At 39.8% G+C, this 24,473-nt stretch overlaps 1 protein-coding gene, 1 long non-coding RNA gene and 1 pseudogene across 4 annotated transcripts in view; 2 read left to right on the top strand and 1 right to left on the bottom strand.

Annotated features, from left to right (window-relative positions):
- LOC111555754 overlaps positions 1 to 5,898 on the bottom strand; it is a 62,218-nt gene extending 56,320 nt beyond the window's left edge. For both annotated transcript variants that reach the window (XR_002735634.2, XR_002735633.2), the window contains exon 1: positions 5,738 to 5,898. This is a non-coding gene — a long non-coding RNA (uncharacterized LOC111555754). The remainder of the gene's footprint in view (positions 1 to 5,737) is intronic.
- A 160-nt stretch (positions 5,899 to 6,058) lies between these two features.
- ERICH6 (glutamate rich 6) overlaps positions 6,059 to 24,473 on the top strand; it is a 46,740-nt gene continuing 28,325 nt past the window's right edge. Inside the window, exons 1-3 of the mRNA XM_023232076.2 lie at positions 6,059 to 6,597; positions 7,606 to 7,663; positions 10,995 to 11,086. Coding sequence (XP_023087844.1) covers positions 6,222 to 6,597; positions 7,606 to 7,663; positions 10,995 to 11,086 — 526 coding nt within the window. The 5' untranslated portion in view covers positions 6,059 to 6,221. The remainder of the gene's footprint in view (positions 6,598 to 7,605; positions 7,664 to 10,994; positions 11,087 to 24,473) is intronic.
- On the top strand, positions 17,613 to 18,833 carry LOC111555747 (annotated as a pseudogene). The gene has a single exon (XR_002735632.1). The product of XR_002735632.1 is annotated as a WD repeat and SOCS box-containing protein 2 pseudogene (transcript).

The raw sequence follows: 24,473 nt of genomic DNA, 5'->3' as shown, positions 1-24,473 counted from the left end.
AAAAGGCTTTTGACAAAATTCAACAGCCCTTCATGCTAAAAACGCTCAACAAATTCGGTATTGATGGAACGTACCTCAAAATAATAAGAGCTATTTATGACAAACCCACAGCTAATATCATACTGAATGGGCAAAAACTGGAAAAGTTCCCTTTGAAAACTGGCACAAGACAGGGATGCCCTCTCTCACCACTCCTATTCAACATAGTGTTGGAAGTTCTGGCTAGGGCAATCAGGCAAGAGAAAGAAATCAAGGGTATTCAGTTAGGAAAAGAAGAAGTCAAATTGTCCCTGTTTGCAGATGACATGATTGTATATTTAGAAAACCCCATCGTCTCAGCCCAAAATCTTCTTAAGCTGATAAGCAACTTCAGCAAAGTCTCAGGATACAAAATTAATGTGCAAAAATCACAAGCATTCTTATACACCAGTAACAGACAAGCAGAGAGCCAAATCAGGAATGAACTTCCATTCACAATTGCTTCAAAGAGAATAAAATACCTAGGAATCCAACTTACAAGGGATGTAAAGGACCTCTTCAAGGAGAACTACAAACCACTGCTCAGTGAAATCAAAGAGGACACAAACAAATGGAAGAACATACCATGCTCATGGATAGGAAGAATCAATATCGTGAAAATGGCCATACTGCCCAAGGTTATTTATAGGTTCAATGCCATCCCCATCAAGCTACCAATGAGTTTCTTCACTGAATTGGAAAAAACTGCTTTAAAGTTCATATGGAACCAAAAAAGAGCCCGCATTGCCAAGACAATCCTAAGTCAAAAGGACAAAGCCGGAGGTGTCATGCTACCTGACTTCAAACTATACTACAAGGCTACAGTAACCAAAACAGCATGGTACTGGTACCAAAACAGAGATATAGACCAATGGAACAGAACGGAGCCCTCAGAAATAATGCCACACATCTACAACCATCTGATCTTTGACAAACCTGACAAAAACAAGAAATGGGGAAAGGATTCCCTATTTAATAAATGGTGCTGGGAAAATTGGCTAGCCATAAGTAGAAAGCTGAAACTGGATCCTTTCCTTACTCCTTATACGAAGATTAATTCAAGATGTATTAGAGACTTAAATGTTAGACCTATTACCATAAAAACCCTAGAAGAAAATCTAGGTAGTACCATTCAGGACATAGGCATGGGCAAGGACTTCATGTCTAAAACACCAAAAGCAACGGCAGCAAAAGCCAAAATTGACAAATGGGATCTCATTAAACTAAAGAGCTTCTGCACAGCAAAAGAAACTACCATCAGAGTGAACAGGCAACCTACAGAATGGGAGAAAATTTTTGCAATCTACTCATCTGACAAAGGGCTAATTTCCAGAATCTACAAAGAACTCAAACAAATATACAAGAAAAAAACAAACAACCCCATCAAAAAGTGGGGAAAGGATATGAACAGACATTTCTCAAAAGAAGACATTCATACAGCCAACAGACACATGAAAAAATGCTCATCATCACTGGCCATCAGAGAAATGCAAATCAAAACCACAATGAGATACCATCTCACACCAGTTAGAATGGCAATCATTAAAAAATCAGGAAACAACAGGTGTTGGAGAGGATGTGGAGAAATAGGAACACTTTTACACTGTTGGTGGGATTGTAAACTCGTTCAACCATTATGGAAAACAGTATGGCAATTCCTCAAGGATCTAGAACTAGATGTACCATATGACCCAGCCATCCCACTACTGGGTATATACCCAAAGGATTATAAATTATGCTACTACAAAGACACATGCACACGTATGTTTATTGCGGCACTATTCACAATAGCAAAGACTTGGAATCAACCCAAATGTCCATCAGTGACAGACTGGATTAAGAAAATGTGGCACATATACACCATGGAATACTATGCAGCCATAAAAAAGGATGAGTTTGCGTCCTTTGTAGGGACATGGATGCAGCTGGAAACCATCATTCTTAGCAAACTATCACAAGAAGAGAAAACCAAACACCGCATGTTCTCACTCATAGGTGGGAACTGAACAATGAGCTCACTTGGACTCGGGAAGGGGAACATCACACACTGGGGCCTATCATGGGGAGGGGGGAGGGGGGAGGGATTGCATTGGGGAGTTATACCTGATATAAATGATGAATTGATGGGTGCTGACGAGTTGATGGGTGCAGCACACCAACATGGCACATGTATACATATGTAACAAACCTGCACGTCATGCACATGTACCCTAGAACTTAAAGTATAATAAAAAAAAATAATAATAATAATAATAATAATTAATAATAATAAAACAAAGAAATGATTTATATCGTTTGGCTGTGTCCCCACCCAAATGTCATCTTGAATTGTAGTTCCCATAATCCCCATGCATCGTGGGAGGAACTCTGTGGGATGTAGTTGAATCATGGGGGCAATTAACACCATGCTGCTGTTCTTATGATAGTGAGTGAGTTCTCATGAGATCAGATGGTTTTAATAAGGGGCTTTCCCCACTTTTGCACGGCACTTCTCCTTCCTGCCGTCATGTGAAGAAGGATGTGTTTGCTTTCCCTTCTGCCATAATTGTAAGTTTCCTGAGGCCTCTCCAGCCATGCTGGACTGTGAGTAAATTAAACGTCTTTCCTTTATAAGTTACCCAGCCTCAAGTATGTCTTTATTAGCAGAGTGAGAAGGAACTAATACAAATGATAAATATAAGAGGTGATGGATATTCTAAATATTCTGATTTGATTTTCACACAATGTATCACGTATTGAAACATCACACTGTATCCCATGAATATGTACAATTATGATGTGCCAATTAAAAACAAAATTAAAGAAAGGCAAACAAAATATCAAACGATGACAATATACAATATTATATATATATAATACAATTACTTAATATTATATACTTAAGATAGGAAATTTTTAAAAAATCCATTACTTCTTGATACGGTTTGGCTCTGTATCCCAACCAAAATCTCATTCTGAATTGTAATCCCCACGTGTTGAGGGCAGGACCTGGTGGGCAGTGATCAGATCATGGGAGTGGTTTCCCTCCTGCGGTCTCATGATAGTGAGGGAGTTCTCAATGAGATCTGATGGTTTAAAAGTGGCAGTTTCTGGCCAGGCACGGTGGCTCACACCTGTAATCTCAGCACTTGGAGAGGCCAAGGCGGGTGGATTACCTGAGAGCAGGAGATTGAGACCATCCTGACTAACATGGTGAAACCCCGTCTCTACTAAATATACAAAAAATTAGCCGGGCGTGGTGGCGGGCTCCTGTAGTCCCAGCTACTCGGGAGGCTGAGGCAGGAGAATGACGTGAACCCAGAAGGCCAAGCTGTCAGTGAGCCAAGATCGTGCCACTGCACTCCAGCCTGGGCAACAGAGCAAGACTCTGTCTCAAAAAAAAAAAAAAAAAAAAAAAAAAAAAAAGTGGCAGTTTTGCCTACACTCTGTCTCTCTCTCCTGCCACCAAGTAAGACGTGCCTTGCTTCCCCTTCACCTTTCGCCATGATTGTAAGTTTCCTGAGGCCTCCCCAGTTATGCGGCACTGTGAGTCAATTAAACCTGTTTATTTTATAAATTATTCCGCCTCAGGCAATTCCTTATAGCAGTGTGAAACCGAACTAATATACCTCTGAAGCATTCAACATATTAAAAGCTAACATTTTCTAAACGGAGGTACGTGGTCCTAAAAAATAATAATAATAAAATACAAAATCAATCCTCAAAAAGAAAATAGGCCAGACAGCTGTAATCCCAGCACTTTGGGAGGCCGAGTTGGGAGGATTGCTTGAGCCCAGGAGTTCAAGACCAGCCTGGGCAACACATTGAGATGCCATCTTAGGGAAAAAAAAAAATAGAAGAAGAAAATAAACAATAATTAAATTTTTTCTCAAAATAGCGCCATGAATTAAGTGGAAAGGTACTGATATTTCCATTCTACACACCAAGAAACTGAGGCTCAATAACCCCAAAGTCACAGTTAGTCAGGGCAGGTGCCTGGTTCTCAAATCTCAAATTCATGAGTCAAGCTAGACACCAGGAATGGGGAAAGGGAAAATGTAAACTGACCCAGCATCATATTATCTCTGAACAGCCAAAACGAGAGTGGCATCAACTCATGGGAAAATAAGACACTGTTCTTTGCGTAGTAAGTAGATCCAAGGGAAGGAGATTCCATAAAATGTTCAAAAAAGGCCTTAAATAGAGGGTCTAAACAAGGAGTACTTAAACAAATTCATTCACCACACAATTGAGAAAATGCCAGGGCAGTCACAGAACTGAGCTAGAGCAGGCACTTCAGAGTAAGCACAAGCACTCTCACCCTTGCTCTCTGCCAGCCCCATGTCACATCCCCACATCCTGACTTCCAGTCTGCTCTCTGAGGACCCTGGTTGAATTTCATAGCTTCTAGGATAGCTTCCAGCATCAAACTGCTACTATTGCCCAGAAAAGAATTGGGCTTTTTCTTATTTTATTTTTTAAATTCCACTTATCTTATTTGTACCTCAATATCTGTATACATAATTCCCTCTTCTGGCCCTCCTTTCCTGCCCTGAGCCTGCTGGAAAGCTTTTCACTTTCCTCTCTGGTCACCACATTTTGCCCTTCCTTTTAAAGCAACTCAAATGTACCCTCTCATCTGTGCTGCCTGCTCCTTTAGCCTGCAATATCTCTTCTTTCAAAAATATTCCCTAGCCAGTCACAGTAGCTCACGTCTGTAATCCTGAGAACTTTGGGAGGCCGAGTTGGGAGGATCTCTTGAGCCCCGGAGCTTGAGACCAGGAATTTGAGACCAGCCTGGGCAACAGAGCAGGACGCCATCTCTACAAAAAGTAGTCCCAGATACTCGGGAGGCTGAGGCGGGAGGATCAGCTTGATCCGGAAGGCAGAGGTTGCGGCGAGCTGAGATAGCACCACTGCACTCCAGCCTGGGCGACAGGGTAAGACCCTGTCTCAAAATAAATATAATACAGGCCAGGCGCAGTGGCTCACGCCTGTAATCCCAGCACTTTGGGAGGCTGAGGCAGGCGGATTACGAGGTCAGGAGATAGAGACTATCCTGGCTAACACGGTGAAACCCCATCTCTACTGAAAATGAAAAAAATTAGCTGGGTGTGGTGGCCTGTGTCTGTAGTCCCAGCTACTCGGGAGGCTGAGGCAGGAGAATTGCTTGAACCCGGGAGGCTGAGGTTGCAGTGAGCTGCGATCGCGCCACTGCACTCCAGCCTGGGCGACAGAGCGAGACTCCGTCTCAAAATAAATATAATATAATATAATATAATATAATATAATATAATATAATATATAAAATTGGTCAGGCGTGGTGGCACACATTGTTGTCCTAGCCACTTGGGAGACCCAGGTGGAAGGATCACTGAAGCTCAAGAGTTCAGGGCTGCACTGAGCCATGATGCCGCCACTGCACTCCAGCCTGGGTGACAGAGTGACACCCTGTCTCTCAAAAATAATATATATATATATATAACAAAACTTTAAGTAAATACAAAGTCCCAGAAGGATGCAGGTGGCATCTAGGTGGCCAGATGCTTCAGGATTTTCTACTCCAGGATGGATAGATGGGCCAAGCAGGACCCAGATTACAGCAACGAGCAAAATTTATGGGACGCTAAAAATCTCGCTAATCAAGATTAATTAATATTAATCTAACAATATTTAAGACAACTAACATTTAAGGCAATTATAATACGCTTATTAATATGTAAGGTAATTTAAAAAATACCTGCAAAAGAGGGCCCAAGGACTGGCGCATGATTTTGTAAATAAAGTTTCACTGGAAGCTCCAGCAAGCATCTGTCTACTCAATAACCAGACTCCAGCATTCGCAATATCAAATGGCACTGTGTGTGTCCGTCGCTAGAAGCCACTTCCTCCATTCGTTTAAAAAAAAAAAAAAAGAAAGAAAAGAAAAATCCAAATAAGCTGAGAGACGAAGAAAAGATCGTTTCCCCGCAGGCTACCAGGAGTTTCAAAGACGCTGGACGCTGGAGAGCAGGGATAGAAAGAAGCTTGCGGTGACCCCTGCCGGCCGCCGGCACCCACATTCTACCGGGCTAATCGGGTCTTGCCGCTTTAAATCCGGGAGGCTCGGTGGCGCAGGGCAGGCAGTTGCCAGGGGAGACCAACACACAACAAAGGCGCGCGCCTGCCAGAGCCTACAGGGGCCGCCGCCACTGAGCTGGCTGTAATCCCGCCTCCCGCCAGCCATGGCCCATTTGCGCTCGCCTAGCAGCTTCGGACATCCGGGGAAGAAGAACCAGAAGGAGTCTGAGGAGTTAGAGGAGGAGGAGGAAGAGATGGAGGAGGAGGAGGAGGAAGAGGTGGAAGAGGAGGAAGAGGAGGAGGTGGAGGAGGAGTTTGTGGGGGAAGAGCAGGAGCTGGAGGCCCCAGAGAAGTTCAGCGATGAGTACCTCTGGAAGGTCATGGACATCGGTAACTACGACTACGACTTCCCAGACGTGCGCCCCCGCTTAGCCAGCATCGTCAGCCCTAGCCTGAGCTCTACGTGCGTGCCCAGCCAGAGCGCGACCAGCACCGAAATGCCGAGCGCCAGCCCACCCTCCAGTGCCTCCACGCATAAAAGTACCGCCGCCGACCCACCCCTTCTTCGAGGGCTTTCTGGTCCCCAGGGGGCACCTGGTCCACCCACTCCCGTGCCTTCGTCGACCTGATTTCTAAATGCATGCACCATTCCACACACCTAATCTCTCTCACGTCCTTGTCAGAGGCACTGAACCCTTGGCTGAGCTGTTGTGATGATGCACGATTTAGGATATAGGCGAAACACCATAAAAGTTGAACTTGGACATTGCTGTATGGAGTGCTTTTTTATTTTGAGACAAGAGCCTCGCTCTGTCGCCCACGCTGGAGTTGCAGTGGCTGCAGCCTCGACCTCCTGGGCTCAAGCCTCCCATCGCAGCCTCCCAAGTAGCTGGAACTACAGGCACACGCCACCACGCCCAGCTAATTTGGCGTCTCACTATGTTGCCCAAGCTGATGGGAGTGCTCATTTTTATAACATTTTTGCGTGCATTCACACCGTTACATCTCTCTCTCTCGCTTCCCCTCTCCCTTCTCCCTCCCCTCCCCCTCCCTCTTCCTCCCCTCCCTCTCCCCCCACCTCTCTCTGACACACACACACACACACACACACACACACACACACACACACTCTCATATTATTTCCAGAGAAGTGCCTCAAGGGTGCTGTACTACTAAAACAGTCCTGCAAAAAAAAAAAAAAAAAAAAAAAAAAACTCTCTATTGTGTTTAATTTAACATCCTGTACTGAAGCCACTCCAGTCACTTACTTGAAAAAAGAAGCAGAGAAGTCTTTTAGAGTAGGTTTCTCAAGCTCTAGTATTGACATTTTGGTCTGGATAATTCTTTGTTGGGGAGGGTTGGGGACTGTCCTGTGAATTATAGGATGTTTAGCAGCATGCCTGTCCTCTACCCTTGTCTGTGCTAGGAGCACACACCCTTGCGATGATCAAAAATGTCTCCAGACCTTGCCATGTGTTCCTGGGAGGGGGCAGAATTGCCCTTTTGATTTAGAAGGAGTAGCTGATTTTTAAATGTTTCATTCAACAGGTTTCCCTAAAATATTTCAGACATTTAGGAAAGACATGTCCGAAATGAGTATAGATAGGTAAGAAAATGTTTTCAAATTTCACATTTTTTGAACCCAATGATGTTTACCTTTTGAATAAACATGTTAGGAAGTAGAGTACAATAATCCAGGGCTTTATGACTTATTTATTTTTAAAAGTTTTTTTTTAATATACACTGGTAGACACTTTGGAAGAGATAAAGGTTCCCACTTATCCCCAGCTTATTACCTAGCTCTAGAGATTACATGTCCACTTATCAGTGTAACATGAAAGAATAACTATATGTCATGTGTACAATTGTAAGTGCTTGAGAATTTAGAATATAGGCTTTTATTGGCTAAATGCAAGAGTGACCAGGGACACCTTTTGTGGAAGAGAGTGGAAATAATGGCCTTTCCTTTTTCCTTCCCTCTCTTCTTTTCCTTGTTATTGCTATTAGCCTTCAGGCACTTTAACTATAATAAGAAGATACCAGAGAAACGCCTTCTGGAACATCTTTGTAAATATTCCCTGAAATCTCACAGCAAACCTGAGTCAGTGATCTTGAATGACTAGTTACCCTAACTTTGCTTTTGTAAGCAACTTTTAAATTCTTAAGTTTAAGGAGAATTGTTCTGTCTCACGTAGATGTTTTTAGTTATCCTTTTAATTCAATTAGTAGTAGAGATAAGGTATGCACATGGTTAAAAAAAAATCAAACTATACAAAGGTAAAAAAGTGACAATCTCCATGCCCTTCTTTACTCCTACTCATTCACCTTCAGTTTTGTTTCTATTATTATTTAAAATAATGTTTTCATTTCTTGGTTTATCAATTTCTTATGTATTGAATTCCCACCTCTCCACTTTAGTAGTTATATTATTTTTAGTTTTTCTAACATTTAGGACTTTGAGGTATTTAAACCTCTACTTCTTGATTTATCAATTTTAGTATCTATTGACTATTATGAAAAATTAACATGTTAATGCACTTCCTCCTCCCATCTCTCTTCTCTCCTCTTTTTTCCCAATTAACAGCAAACTATATGATATGATTAAAATGCAATATATATTTACATAAAGTTATATTACTTTCCCAAGCTTTATTATGCTTATATTATGGGGCTTGTTAATTATAATTAAAGTGCTCTGGAGTTGTTTCTAAAAATTGAAAACCAATAAACAATACTCACACTTCCATGTTAACAAACCAGTAATACGATTGAATCCATGGACAAGAAAATATAATCTTATGTCTGTAAAACTTGTCTCTTAAAAAGTGAACTTTTTGCCGGACGCAGTGGCTCACGCCTGTAATCCCAGCACTTTGGGAGGCCAAGGAGGGCAGATCACGAGGTCAGGAGTTCCAGACCAGCCTGGCCAACATCGTGAAACCCCCGTCTCTACTAAAAATACAAAAATTAGCCTGGCATGGTGGCGCATGCCTGTAGTCCCAGCTACTTGGGAGGCTGAGGCAGGAGAATCACTTGAACCTGGGAGGTGGAAGTTGCAGTGAACCAAGATCGTACCATTGCACTCCAGCTTGGGCAACAGAGTGAGACTTCATCTCAGAAAATAAATAAATAACAAACTTTTTGACTCTCCGTTGTTCTACAGTTTTTCTGAGTTGGCTCACCAGTCACACTTTGTTGGTTCCCATATTGTCTTCTTTCTTTTGTTCCTTTTCCTTTTGCTGGAGAAACTCCTCGGGTGAATTTTTTATGTAGGTCTCATGGATAGTCAAATTTCTGAGTTCTTGCCTGCCTTGAAATTTCTTCATTTTGCCCTCATACTTGATTTGTTAAACAAAACAAAACAAACAAAAACCAACCTGCCAAAAACAAGAGATTTAAAACCATTTTTCCCTCAGAGTTCTAAAGACATTGCTTCATTGCCTCCTAGTAGCCCATACTGCCTCACCAGTCTTATTCTCAGACCATTCTGGTATATAATTATTTCCTCCCTTTTTCTTCTTCAGAACACCTCCTAGATGCTGTTGAACCTCTTCGATAGATTCTCCATCTTTAATAACATTTCCTTTGTATTTTCAGTATCTTCAGGATTTTTGATGTTTGTTTACCTGCTATTATGCAGCCCTTGTACAGAATTTTTTTATTGCAGGATTCATATTTGTCATTTCCAAGAACCAGTACTTGTTCTCTGATTGTTGCTGTTCAAAATCATTTGGTTTGTTTTTTGTGGTTTTTTGTTTTTATCTCTTTGAGGGCACTGTTCTAATATATTAAAGTTCTCCTTTGTTCTTTGTATTATTTTTTCTTTCAAAGTCAGTTGTTTGGCCAGGCGCGGTGGCTCAAGCCTGTAATCCCAGCACTTTGGGAGGCCGGATCACGGGCGGATCACGTGATCCCACGGGCGGATCACGAGGTCAGGAGATCGAGACCATCCTGGCTAACCCGGTGAAACCCCGTCTCTACTAAAAAATACAAAAAACTAGCCGGGCGAGGTGGCGGGCGCCTGTAGTCCCAGCTACTCGGGAGGCTGAGGCAGGAGAATGGTGTAAACCCGGGAGGCGGATCTTGCAGTGAGCCAAGATCAGGCCACTGCACTCTAGCCTGGGTGACAGAGCGAGACTCCATCTCAAAAAAAAAAAAAAAAAAAAAAAAGTCAATTGTTGTGTTTATTTCTCTTGCTTTTTCTCTTCAATGCTACTGATTTTTCTTAAGTGGTAATCCTTTGTTGCCCATTTATATTTTTAAATGAATGAATGGTAAATAGCTAGAATGGAATCCTTCCCTAGCTTAGTAGTTCTGTTTTCTGACAGAGCATGCCTGGGAGAGTCTGCTATGATCCCTGTACAGGTGGGTGGGGCTTATTAGAGTCACTTCCTGTGGAGTGTCTGGGCAGGGAAGAGTCAAGTTGGGTAATCCTACTATTAGTAGAGTTAGGACAAGGACACTTCAGTGTATGGTCGTGGTTTATTTGTTTGTTTGTTTTTGAGACAGAGCCTTGCTCTGTCTCCCAAGCTGGAGTGCAGTAGTACAATCATGGCTCACTGCAGCCTCCACCTCCTGGACTCAAGCCATCCTCCTGCCTCAGCCTCCCAAGTAGTTGTGGCTACAGGCACGGAACACAACACCTGGCTAATTTTTTTATTTTTTGTAGAGACATGGTCTCACCATGCTGCCCAGGCTGGTCTTGAACTCCTGGGCTCAAGCTATCCTCCCAGCTCATCCCGCAAAAAAAGATTTGATGCAAACACACTGAGTTAACTTTACTGAAGAGATAAGAGTGGAAGAAAATATTTCAAATAAAACAAAATCAGTATTTTCTATGTGCATTAATTAATGGATTATTAAATGTTCTATATTTAGAAGACCTGCTAACAACTCTAGAGGTATACTGAAAACTAACATTTTTGTCAAAATTTCAGAAATATTCATCATAATTTGTCTCCAGGAATTCCAATATCAGTACAAACAGAAGAAAGCTGGCTCCAAGATTTGTTGGATAAAGTGCAATCAAGTGAGTAGTTTGACTTCTTAGCTTTTCCTGGGAGGAGGGATTGCATATTGGAAGTATCAGAGGTGTAGAAGGCCAGTAGAGCTAGATTTTAATCCTAGCCCCAACACATACTAACCTTGTGATGTTGGATAAGTTACTTACCCTCTCTGAGTCTTACTTTCTTCATCTCTTGGTAATAGTCATACTGTCACAGGATTCTTATGAAGATCAAAACAAGATTAAATATTTTCAGTATTCAATAAACGGTAGCAATTATGTTCACATCAAGAAATAATCTGCCATTATATTTTTGATACATATCTTTATTTTTATTATAAAAGTAACATATGCACACTTTTTAAATGTCAAATCACTGAGAAGTAGACAATGTAATAATTAAAATTTTAACTTTTCCAGTGTATTTCCTTTCATCTTTTATATTCACATTTTATTTTAATTATTTTTTATTTTATGTCATTTATTCATCAAATGCTTACTGAGTGCCTACCATTTGCCAAGCACCTACCATTTGCCAAGTACCTATCATAGGTTTAGCCTGTAATGGGGTATCAGCAGTGAAAAAAACAAACAAATCCCCTGTCTCAGTGATATTAATGTGTGGGAAGTGGAGGTGATGGTGAGAGCAATAATATATAGAATAAATCAGTAAATATATAAGATGATGTAAGTGCTAAGAAGAAAAGTAAAGCAGGGAAGGGGGTGGAAAGTGTCGGGGGTTGGAGGTAGGGTGCAAGTTTACATAGGGTGCCTGGAGAAATCTTTCCTGAGAACCTGAGGTGTTTGAGCAAAAACCTACAGGAGGTGAGAGAATGAGCCAGGACAATCTCACAGGAAAGGTGTTCCAGGCAAAGGAACAGCAAGTGCCTCCTTCTAGAACAAGAGGCCAGTGTGGCTACAGTGGAATAAGCAAGGAGGAGAATCTTAGGGGATGAGGTCAGAGAGATCAGAGGACCAGATCTTTCTCACTGGGAGTGAGGTGGGAAGTTGCTGCAGAATTTGTGCAGAGAAGTGATATAATCCAACTGGCATTTTTAATGACTGCTGGCTGCTGAGAAAATATGAGGGCAAGAGCCCAGAGATTGAGCCCTGCAGCACTCCATTGTTAAGCTGAGGACATGAGGAAGAAACTAAGGAAAAGTGTCCAGTGATGTAGAAGAAAAACCAGGAAGTGTCCTAGATACCAATAAAATTTCAAAGAGGCAGGAATGATCAACAGGCTCAAATGGTACTCAGAGGTTAGGAAGATGAGAACTGAGAACTGACTACTAGATCTAGCATGTAGAAGTCATTGGTTATGTGGATAGGACCAGCTTCAGTGTAACTGTGGGGATAAAAGCCTGATTGGAGTGGGCTCAAAAGAGAGTGAAATAAGTGTAGAATAGAAATGGAATCATACTCCACAGTCCCATTTTATTGCTAAGCTTTTAATGGTATAATGGTGTAATTAAAGCATCAACATAGTCTTATTTTTTAAAAGTCAAAAGATACAAATCAAACAATAGTTTCTTTCAACTATTACCCTCAGTTTCAGATATCACCACTATTATCATGTTGGTGTGTATCTTTCCAAATCTTTTTCTAAGCTTTTATATCCGTATAAAAGTGTAGTAGTGTGGCCGCTTTTGTTTGCTGCTGTTATTTACATGAATGGTATCACACCGAATCTGTTGTTCTTCTTGCTTTTTCACTTAATTGGCCTTGAAATTTTTTACCAGTAAATACAGGTAAAAATTATTTGTAATTGTTGCATAATAGTACATAGTATAGATGTACAATTATTTAAAGATTCCCCAACTGATGCATAAAATTGTTCCTAGATATTCATTTCCACAGTGTTACAGTAAGCTGCCTCCTCTTTGTGTACATACCCGAGTATTGCTCTAAGACATGCCAAGAAAGGGGGATTGTTAAGTGAAAAGTTACACATTTTAATCATCACCTTCCTAAAGAGCTGACCCAACGTATGCTTCCATCAAAAGGGTTGTTGAGACCACCCTTTTCCTACCCTTTCCCATATAAGATATTGTAATTCTTTTAAATTTTTGACAGTCTGGTAGGTGGAAACGATTATTTTATTTCTTAATTATTATGATTATTGCAAAGGTTGAGCATCTTGATACCAATATATTTTTTCTGGTTACTCGATTATCTTCTTGGAATTAAGCAAACAGTGTTCATATCTTTTGCCCATTTTCCCAGTGGGTTGTCTTGTCTTTCTTGATGTTTATTTTTTGGCGGCTCTTTACATATCTGTAATACTTCTTTGAATGTTGTATATGTTGCAGATTGCTCCTCCTAGTTTGTCTTTTACATTTGCTTGTGGTCATTTTTGTTATATATAATTTTAAATTTGATGTAAGTAAATCTTTTCCTTGTGATTCTCACATTTTGTGGTTTAAAAAAGTATTTCCCTAATTCAAGAATATACATATATTTTCCTACATTTTCTTCTAAAACTTCTAGAATTTTACTATTTATTTTTAGCATCTTAATCAATATGGACTTTACTTTTGTGAATGGCTTAAGAAAATAACCATCCTTTTTCCCCTAAATTTTGTCCCTATACTACTCCTTAACCAGTCCAACCCTTCCACTCTGCTTCCACACACATACAAATATTCTGTTCCACTGAACTATTGGTATTTTCCTACACCAATATCACACTATCTTAATTTCTGTGGTTTTTCTTATTTAATATATGATAAACCAATTTCTCCTCTCCTTATTCTTTTTCAAAATATTATTCCCAGTTATTCTTGGGCACTTGTTCTTCCAAAAGTATTTCAGAATCAAAATTCCATTGAAAAATCCCACCAAAACTACATTGACTATGTTGATTAATTTGTGAATAATTGATACTTTTTTAATATTAAATCTTTCTTTGCAGGAACCTAATGTACCTCTCCATTTTTTTTTTCTGATCTTTGTGTATATATATATGTTGTATATACTATATATATGAGCCTCATAAAGCTCTTATTAGTTTATGCTAGGTATTTTATAGTCTTTCATTGATGTAACCAACCACTGGGATCTTTTTTCTTTCTTTTTTTGAGACAGAGTCTCGCTCTGTCCCCAGGCTGGAGTGCAGTGGCGCGATCTCGGCCCACTGCAGCCTCCACCTCCCAGGTTCAAGCAATTCTCTTGCCTCAGCCTCCTGAGTAGCTGGGATTACAGGCACGAGCCACCACGCCCAGCTAATTTTTGTTTGTTTGTTTGTTTTTTAGTAGAGACAGGGTTTCATTACGTTGATCAGGATGGTCTCGGTCTCCTGCCCTCATGATCCGCCTGCCTTAGCCTCCCAAAGTGCTGGGATTACTGGCCCGAGCCACTGCAGCTGGTCAGAATCTTTTTTTCTATTGTATTTTCTAATTGGTTATTGTCAATCTATAGGAAAACTATTGATTTCTATGTATCAATCTTGTATCTGACCCCCTTGCTGTACTTCCTTATTCATCTTAGTAGTTTGTCAGTTGAAAGTCTAGTGGACATTTACATTTCATGTGAATAGTGGCAGCTTTTTTGTTTGTTTGTTTGTTTGTTTGTTTGAGACAGAGTCTTGCTCTGTCGCCAATAGTGGCAGTTTTATCTATTCTTTATTGGTTTTACTTAGCAGTTGTTATGGTCTAAATGTTTGTGTTCCCCTCACATATTGAAACCTGATCACTAATGTGATAGTATTAAGAAGTGGAGCCTTTTGGAGATAATTAGGTCATGAGGATGCAGCCCTCATGAATGGGATTAGTGCCCTTGTAAAAGAGGCCCCAGAAAGCTAGTTCATTCCTTCCACCATGTGAAGACACAGCTAGAAGGCACCATATATGAACCAGGAAATGGGCCCTTACCAGACACCAAATCTACTGGCACCTTGATCTTGGACTTCTCAGCTTCCAGAACTGTGAATATAAATTTCTGTTGTTTATATAAGGTACTCAGTTTATGATATTTTGTTATAGCAACCCAAACAAAGACAGAAAATTGCTGCCAAGATGTGGGGATGCTGCTTGTAAACCAAAAAGTATCTGAGACAGGTTTCAATCAATTTACAAATTTAGGCCGGGCACGGTGGCTCAAGCCTGTAATCCCAGCACTTTGGGAGGCCAAGATGGGCGGATCACGAGGTCAGGAGATCGAGACCATCCTGGCTAACACGTTGAAACCCCGTCTCTACTAAAAAAAATACAAAAAACTAGCCAGGGATGGTGGGCGCCTGTAGTCCCAGCTACTCGGGGGTGCTGAGGCAGGAGAATGGCGTAAACCCAGGAGGCGGAGCTTGCAGTGAGCTGAGATCCGGCCACTGCACTCCAGCCTGGGCGACAGAGCCAGACTCCGTCTCAAAAAAAAAAAAATTTTTTACAAATTTATTTGCCATGGTTAAGGACATGCCCAGAAGAGATTTAAGACAGAGTCACTGAAATGGTCTTTGCCTTCCTCCAAATATGATTTTGAGGGCTTCAGTATTTAAAGGGGAAAAGCAGGCCAGAAGGAAAGGAGGAAGGAAGTGGTAATCCATGTGTTCCAGGAGAAAAGGAGCAGGTAGGGGAATAGTCAAGATGTATTCATCTGGCACTCAGTAAATTAGCACTTTATATAAGATAAAGTGAACATAGAGTAGCTACCCATGGAGATATTTAACCTTTTATCTGTAGCTGTCTGCTTAGAACAAAAGAAAGGGTGGTTTCTTGCATGACTCAGAGTTTAGCTTAATTTTTTCCTTGTGGCATAGTGAATTGGGTTCCTGAGTTTTTATTTTCCATTCACATTTCTTCTCCCTTTTCTTTTAAAAATGTTTCATCTTTCTGAAACACACCAAAAAATAAATAAATACATTTTTAAAAATAAAATTTCTCAGAGAAAGCATTTTAGAAAAAAATGAGTCTGGTCTCAGGTTGTTTCTGATCTTTCATGGCTAAAATGGTTTTCGCAGTTTGTGAAGTCTCATGTCCTGTGAAGAAAAAATAGGGGAGGAAGGGAGAAAAACAATAACAAACAAAGGAACAATCCTGAAAAACTGCTATAGGCCACATTACTCTGAAGTCCATACATCACTAGGCAGGTATGAAAGTGGCTTATGTGTGTAAATAAGGTTGTTGTTATTTTCTTCTAAAGTTTAAGTTTTCTAGCTTCAGTTTGCAGGGCTTTACAAAAGCACAGCTTAGTTTTCAGTGACTCCAAATTGGGGAAAATGGGAGAAAAAAGAAGGAAAAAAATTGAAAACATTATTTTGAAGATTTGTAACCAAGAAAAATTAGAATTCAGTCCAAACTGTAGAAAATTATAAAAATTAAAAAACATTAGCCAAGACAAGAATCTAACAAGTATACTATAGGTTTGGAAACATAATTTTTCTCTCTCCAGTTTCCCATTTTTACTAAAGACAAATCATGATAGGACTGGTTTGCTTTATTATACTTGGCCTAATTATTTGTATACAGTGCAGCAAGAATAATTATTTTTACATAAACTTTTAAATTGGCTTAGATGCAACTTTTGTTCTGTAGAAAGAATCTTGGATAAGACTTTTTTTAAAGTTGAGCCCAGCCATGGATTTGTACCATCAAATACCTATGAGTTGGGTGATCCTCTCTCCTCTTGAAGTTCCAAGATAAAACTTGGGACTCCTAGGCCTGTCAGAAAATGACATTCTTTACTTAACACAGGTCAGGAACTCTGTACAGGGACTGTATGGACAAGTATGAGGCCAGTTTTCCCAAAGGGCTTTTATTGGATCCATAAGTCATATTTGATTCCTTAAGGAAAGCATACCATTCCAGTCAAAGCCTTGGTAAACTAACCGGTTTCTCCAATTGTGTTCTGTCATAAATGAAAACAGATTCTTATTGCACTTATACAAATAACTGTATTGCTATAAGTTAAGAATGCTCACAGGCCGGGCGCGGTGGCTCAAGCCTATAATCCCAGCACTTTGGGAGGCCGAGACAGGTGGATCACGAGGTCAGGAGATCGAGACCATCCTGGCTAACACAGTGAAACCCTGTTTCTACTAAAAAAAATACAAAAAACTAGCTGGGTGACGTGGCGGGCGCCTGTAGTCCCAGCTACTCGGGAGGCTGAGGCAGGAGAATGGCCTAAACCTGGGAAGCGGAGCTTGCAGTGAGCTGAGATCCGGCCACTGCACTCCAGCCTGGGTGACAGAGCCAGACTCCGTCTCAAAAAAAAAAAAAAAAAAAAAAAAAAAGAATGCTCACAAATAGTTTCCAAATTCTGGAGAAATCAGGTAGAAAACAAATACACTCCAAATTTTGTTCTTAGGAGTATACTTTACTCAATTGTTAAAAGCTGTAAATAGCTTAAAAGTTTTCTTGAGTCTGAAAAAAAAAAACAGAGGATCAGCAACATTTTAAGCAAAAAGTTAAAAAGATTACTTAGGACAGGAAGCAGCTGATGGCCTCTCCGGGTGGTGGTGGCAGCCAGGCCAGGGCGGGTGGCGCAGGGGCGGCATGAGGGCCCACGGCCCAGGGGGCTGAGGCGCCCCCCCACCTGCCGTGGGGGCCACGCATCCTCCATGGAGGCCAGAGAGGAACTGCTGCTACTGGCCAAACTCAAGCCTGGGCGCCCCCACCAGTTTGATTGGAAGTCCAGCTGTGAAACCTGGAGCGTCACCTTCTCACCAGATGGCTCCTGATTTGCTTGGTCTCAAGGACACTGCATTGTCAAACTGATACCCTGGCTGCTGGAGGAGCAGTTCATCCCTAAAGGGTTTGAAGCCAAAAACCGAAGTAGCAAAAATGAAATGAAAGCGTGAGGCAGCCCAAAAGAGAAGATGCTGGACTGTGGTCAGATTGTCTGGGGGGTGGCCTTCAGCCCATGGCCTTCCCACCCAGCAAGAAGCTCTGGGCACACCACCACCCCCAAGTGCCTGATGTCTCTTGTCTGGTTCTTGCTACAGTACTCAACAATGGGCAGATCAAGATCTGGGAGGTGCAGATAGGGCTTCTGCTTTTGAATCTTTCTGGCCACCAAGATGTCGTGAGAGATCTGAGCTTCACACCCAGTGGCAGTTTGATTTTCGTCTCCGCATCACGGGATAAGACTCTTTGCATCTGGGACCTGAATAAACACAGTAAACAGATTCAAGTGTTATCGGGCCACCTGCAGTGGGTTTACTGCTGTTCCATCTCCCCAGACTGCAGCATGCTGTGCTCTGCAGCTGAAGAGAAGTCGGTCTTTCTATGGAGCATGAGGTCCTACATGTTAATTCGGAAGCTAGAGGGCCATCAAAGCAGTGTTGTCTCTTGTGACTTCTCCCCCAACTCTGCCCTGCTTGTCACGGCTTCTTATGATACCAATGTGATTATGTGGGACCCCTACATCGGTGAAAGGCTGAGGTCACTCCACCACACCCAGGTTGACCCCGCCATGGATGACAGTGATGTCCACATTAGCTCACTGAGATCTGTGTGCTTCTCTCCAGAAGGCTTGTACCTTGCCACGGTGGCAGATGACAGACTTCTCAGGATCTGGGCCCTGGAACTGAAAACTCCCATTGCATTTGCTTCTGTGACCAATGGTCTTTGCTGCTGCACATTTTTTCCACATGGCGGAGTCATTGCCACAGGGAAAAGAGATGGTCACGTCCAGTTCCGGACAGCTCCTAGGGTGCTGTCCTCACTGAAGCACTTATGCCGGAAAGCCCGTCGAAGTTTCCTTACAACTTACCAAGTCCTAGCACTGCCAATCCCCAAGAAAATGAAAGAGTTCCTCACTTACAGGACTTTTTAAGCAATGCCACATCTTGTGTTTCTTTGTAGCAGGGTAGATAGTCCTGTCAAATGGAGGTGCTGGAATAATGGGCCAAATATCTGGTCTTGGATTCAAATAGCATTTCTTTGAGATTGTGAATAGAATGTAGCAAAACCAGATTCCAGTGTACTAGTCATGGATCTTTCTCTCCCTGGCATGTGAAAGTCACTCTTAAAGAAAGAGATTCCACTTCCATGGCAACAGAGCTTTACCTTAAATCTTTAGTCCAGTTATGAACAGCAAGTGTTGAACTCTTTCTAGTCGTTTTGATTCAAAGTGCAGTTACTGATGTTGTTTTGATTACACAAGTGAGTAGGCCTCCAGAGCCTCTCTAGTGGCAGAGCAGCTCACACTCCCTCCACTGGGAAGGATGGCTTCTGCCTAGTACCTATCCTTTTGTTACTGATGCAGTGGTAGCATTGGTTCAAGTTCTCTCCTGCTGTGGTCAGAGTTGCTTCGACATTGGCCGAGTGCTTTTCTTCTTGGGCTCCCTTCTGACCTGCAGGACAGTTTTCCTGAAGCTATTTGGTATGAGGTATTAATTTAACTTAACTAAATTACAGGAGAATCAGAGGCCGTGCTCCTGACCGATCCAGACTCTATTATTGGCTTTTATTTTTATTTTTTTTAACAATGGTGTGCATGTGCAGGAGATGACAAATTTGTATGTCAGATTATACAAGGATGTATTCTTAAACTGCATGACTATTCAGATGGTTACTGAGTTATCAGTGGCCATTTATCATCACCATATTTATTTGTATTTTCTCAATAGTTTTGGCCAGACCTCAACAGATGTTAAGGTACAACTGTGTTTTTCTCGATTACCTAATAACCATAGTACTTAAATCGAACAGTTGCAAAGATGTCTTAATTGTGTAAAGAATTGGTGTAGTCATGACTTTAGCTGATACTTTTATGTACAAGATCTGTCTCTGCTGTTTAACTTCATTGGATTAATCAGCTGGTTTCAACTCTCCTGCGAAACAAAAATAGCTCCTTAAAAGTACTGTTCTCCTTCAGTGGCATGTAGTTATCTAATCAAGACACCTCATTCAAACAAAACCTGCCTTAGGAAAATTTAATATATTTTAAATTATTTTAAAAGAAATACAACATCTTATTCTTTAGCTTTCTTAATCGGTGCTTTATGGGGGCCAGTGTAACATTACATGACTCGTTAAGAAAGTTGAGGAATTTCCTCTACCACTTTTGTTGCTTGAAGAAAAACATGTCTTTTCAAAATGAGAGGATTTCATTGAAGGAAAGAAAGAAAAAGTTGAAAAGAAAAAAAAAAAAATTACTTCAGACTTCTCTTAGTCTATGCAGTTAATTCCTGTTCTGCTTGATATTCATGAATATTTCAGCTTTCCACGAGACCTGAAAGCTTTTCCTCTATTCTGATGTCACAGTCTCTGAAGTTAACAGAAACCTGCATTTGAGAACACCTGTTAAGAGTTTTATGGCTGATTATAAAACCACCTTCTAAAGAGCACCACAACAAGATAACAATTGCCTGGGGATGACAAAAGTTTTAGGGCAGTCATAATTAAAGACACAATTGACAAGAAAATTTGTTACCTCTGTGGTACACAATAATTTAACATGATTATAATTATTACTGATAATGTACATTAACTCATATCAAAATTATTGCAGTTTCCCATAATTTTGGAACACATACTAATAGCATATTTATACAAATACAGGCCAAAGAAAACCAAACATCATTTTATATTTGACAGTGCTTCCTGCATAATTTTTATACCAAATAAGCCAAATATGTCATTTTTGGACTTTAAAGAACCTAATATCTTAAAGGATTAATTAGATCAGGAAAAGACATAATTTATAATTTGATTTGGAAAGTTTGTCAATTATCAAAGGTTTAAAACACTTGATATCACAAAATAGGATCACAGGTTATTGTAAAATAAGTCATTTCACTTAACCAAAGTGATAACTCAAAGATTTCAAAAAAAGAGCAAAAACCTTCATTCTTTGAGAGAAGAGACTTAATTTTCCAAATTATAAGCCCTAATAAAGACAACATGAAGCCAACTAAATTTGTTTTTCAAATTTTTATAAATAATCTATAAAATTTTAATCTTGACCATAAGATATAACTTCCATAGCCTTTTGTAACCTTTATAAACTTTATGAAAGAATTGGTTAATGCTTCATGAAAACCTTGTTAAACTGACACAGGCACCTATATGCTAGTCTTATATCAGTGTGCTTTTGACATTGATGATTAAAGAAAAACTGAACTTATTTTATCCCTCAAAATTGGCCCTTATAATCTCACGGGCCCATCACTTCCATGATAGTCCCTGGGCCTTGGGAAGTGGAATAGCTTTAATTTCTGGCCCTGTGTCTCGGGAATGCAGTTTATTTTGATTGACATCTTCTACCAGGCCTGAAGATGGGGCCTTAATTGCTGTCAGTGTTTAAAAATCATCAGGACTTGGTGTCCTTTTTAGACAGAGTCAAAGCCCTGTAACTCAATCTCACAAGTACTTTAAAAGTGCATACAGAAGGATACACAGATGTAATAACCTTAATTTTTTTAAAAAATTAATCTCAGCCTTTTTTCCTAAGCAAACCAAAACTTAATAATAATGTGACAAATTCATTATATAACTTTTTTTAAAGAAATCCTCTTATCATGACTTACACAGACCGTTCATGACATGATTGGACTTTCTGGTTTGTCCTGAATATCCCTCTCTCTTAAACAATCAGTCATTCTACTCTAGGACTAAATTTACCATACAAGATTCTTTCTTTCTCATTGAAATTATTTCTCTTTAAGCTTTCTGACAAAAAACAAGCAAACAAACCTCTTTATTTTTATAACTTTCTTTACATCTCTCTTATTTCCTGGTTCCTTTTACCTTGTTTAATACATGACCTTTAAATAAGCTTTGAATTAGACAAAAATTATTCACCTTTTTAAAAAGGACACCTGTTTTTTAGAAGAATATTTTCCTACAAATATATTTTTATTGGAAAATACCCAAATAATGAAATATCTATAATTTAACTTTAGATTCTAAATTATGATGAATTTGTCTACAAGTATTTATTCCATTGCATTTACCTAATTATTTTAATTGTTTACCTGGATTATTTATGAAAACTGTGATAGTCGTCGTTTAAAGTTATGGAACTGCCATTGCAAAATTATAACTGAGACAGTGAAAAAGATTTGACCCAACTGATTCCATCTTGCTTTTAACCTCCAAGCTGTCCTTGTTCATTCCCGGGCATAGGCTGAACTAGCTTTGGGAGGAACTTAGTTTATAATTTAGCTTTGAAACAAAGATGATAACGGTCCTTTCCCAAAACAAACCTTACTGCCTGTGGACCAGACTGCCTAAAACCACAAGATTAGAAGTTATGGTAATCTTACTAAATTTAAGATGTAGCTATTTTTTATTAAATCAATATCAATGTCTTACTTATTAAAGATTATACAAGCAAAGATCATTTTGTCTTGGGCTGGGTTTATAGTTTTGTAAACCCTATGTCGGATTTTGACATCTTATAGTATTTGGCAGGGATAAGTATGAAATTGCTTGATTAATAAATGCAAACAAAAATGTATGTTGACAATTCTTAAGACATTTCTAATATTACTTTACCAATAATTGAAAAGCTAGTTTATTTATTAAAGATTTTACTGAAGTTATGTAAACTTGAAAAAGCATTTGACTAGTCTTTTCTTTTTTCCTGATAAAGTATTCGATTCAAGTGCTTTTATTTTTCTTTAAGCCAATTAATTAGAGTTGTTTTATATCTTTTCAGTAATGAAACACATACATAGATATATTAGGCATGCCAATAGAAGTACATCTTATAGACTAATGAAAACCTTTTTTTTCCCCCTATGTTAGACATTCAGATTCTTGATAACCTATTTCACAACCCTAGGCAGTTTTCAGCTAAATAGACTTAAATTTGCATATTAAAGGAAACAACTCATGTGAAAATCAAATAGCAAAATTTATGTCATAACATATGGAGCGACAAAGTCTGGTGTGCTAGAGGGAAATTAAAGACGGATGCCAAATCAAAGATAAAATTATAAAAATATTTCATAGTTTTGTATAAGGAGACCAATTTTATTTAGACAGTGACTACCTATCTTTTAACTGGATTGCTGAGCTCTAGGCAAAGCCCATGCCGAATCCTGGGTTTCCAAAAAGGGAGAATTATTATGAGGCTAGACCACATCATGTTTTTACAGTGCATGTAAAAAAAAAAAAAAAAAAAAAAAAATTTAAACAAAGACATTTCTAAGTGCAGTAACTATATTAGTCAATAAATCAGGTAACAATACCAAAGAAAGCAGTTTAAAAGCTGAACTGAACTTGCCTGTTTACACTCTTGGAGTTCCCATAGGGAAAACAGCGTTCTCTCCCAAAGGGAGTCTGGTACCTTCTCTGTTTTCTTTAAGGAACCCCGGGCTATTATAAACTATTTTAGGCTCCTCATGCAGCAGAGGATACAAGAGAAAGGAGAGACAGCAGAAGTAAATGAAGAAAACAGAATTCAGTCAACTGAGAAGAAAAACACTTTTGCTCAAAAGAAAAGGAACAAGATTCTAGGAGGAAAAAAATTTAAAACATGAAGGCCTTTTAAATACAAACACACACGTGCACATATACACACACACACATCTTGGATGTTAGCTTTTAATTAAGCTAATTTTAACCACTGAGCTTCTTTTAAAAAAATACTTTAAAATCTCATTACCATATTTCAGCTAGGAAAAATTACTGCTATTTCAGAAGTACCAAGTATCAAACCAGAAAGGGCTTGATTTAGGAACAAAACGCAGGCTGTTGTGGTGGAAAAAATAAGGCAGAACCTTAGCTATGGAACTGCAGCATGAGGCAACAACCACTACTTTTGGTTTGGCCTGGCTAGCAAACAGGTGGCCTCGTTATGTAAAGATATAAAATATATGTTATATAAAAGATATATAAAATAGTTACCTGCCTTCCAGTGTCATGGAAGCAGGACAAAAATGACTTCCTTGTGTTGGAAGCAAGTAAAACTTCAAAAAAAGAGAAGTTGTACAGCAAAATAAACTTTAGATCATGACCAAACTTGAGATCAGGGATTCTCTGGAGGGGGTGCTTCCAAGCCTCAGCAAATTGTCCTATTGGTTTGAGCCATACAGATAGCTCAAGCTAGTACCAACCACCAATAGAAGATTTGTCAAATATCAGGGGTACCTCCACTCAGAATTCCTCTGTGGTTACCAAAATGTGAACCCCGAAAATCTGAGACAGGCCTCAGTTAATTTAGAAAGTTTATTTTACCAAGGTTGAGGATGCGCACCTGTGACACAGCCTCAGGAGGTCCTGGCGACATGTGCCCAAGGTGGTCAGAGCACAGTTTAGTTTTATCCATTTTAGGGAGACATGAGACATCAATCAACATATGTAACAAACATTGGTTTCATCTGGAAAGGCGGGACAACTCAAACCTAGGAGGGGGCTTCCAGGTTGTAGGTAGAGAAGAGACAAATGGTTGCATTCTTTTGAGTTTCTTATTAGCCTCTCCAAAGGAGGCAATCAGATATGCATTAATCTCAGTGAGCAGAAGGGTG

This window comes from Piliocolobus tephrosceles, chromosome 2 (assembly GCF_002776525.5).
Source record: "Piliocolobus tephrosceles isolate RC106 chromosome 2, ASM277652v3, whole genome shotgun sequence".
Taxonomy (NCBI): Eukaryota; Metazoa; Chordata; class Mammalia; order Primates; family Cercopithecidae; genus Piliocolobus; species Piliocolobus tephrosceles.
This window is presented reverse-complemented; position numbering and strand designations above follow the sequence as displayed.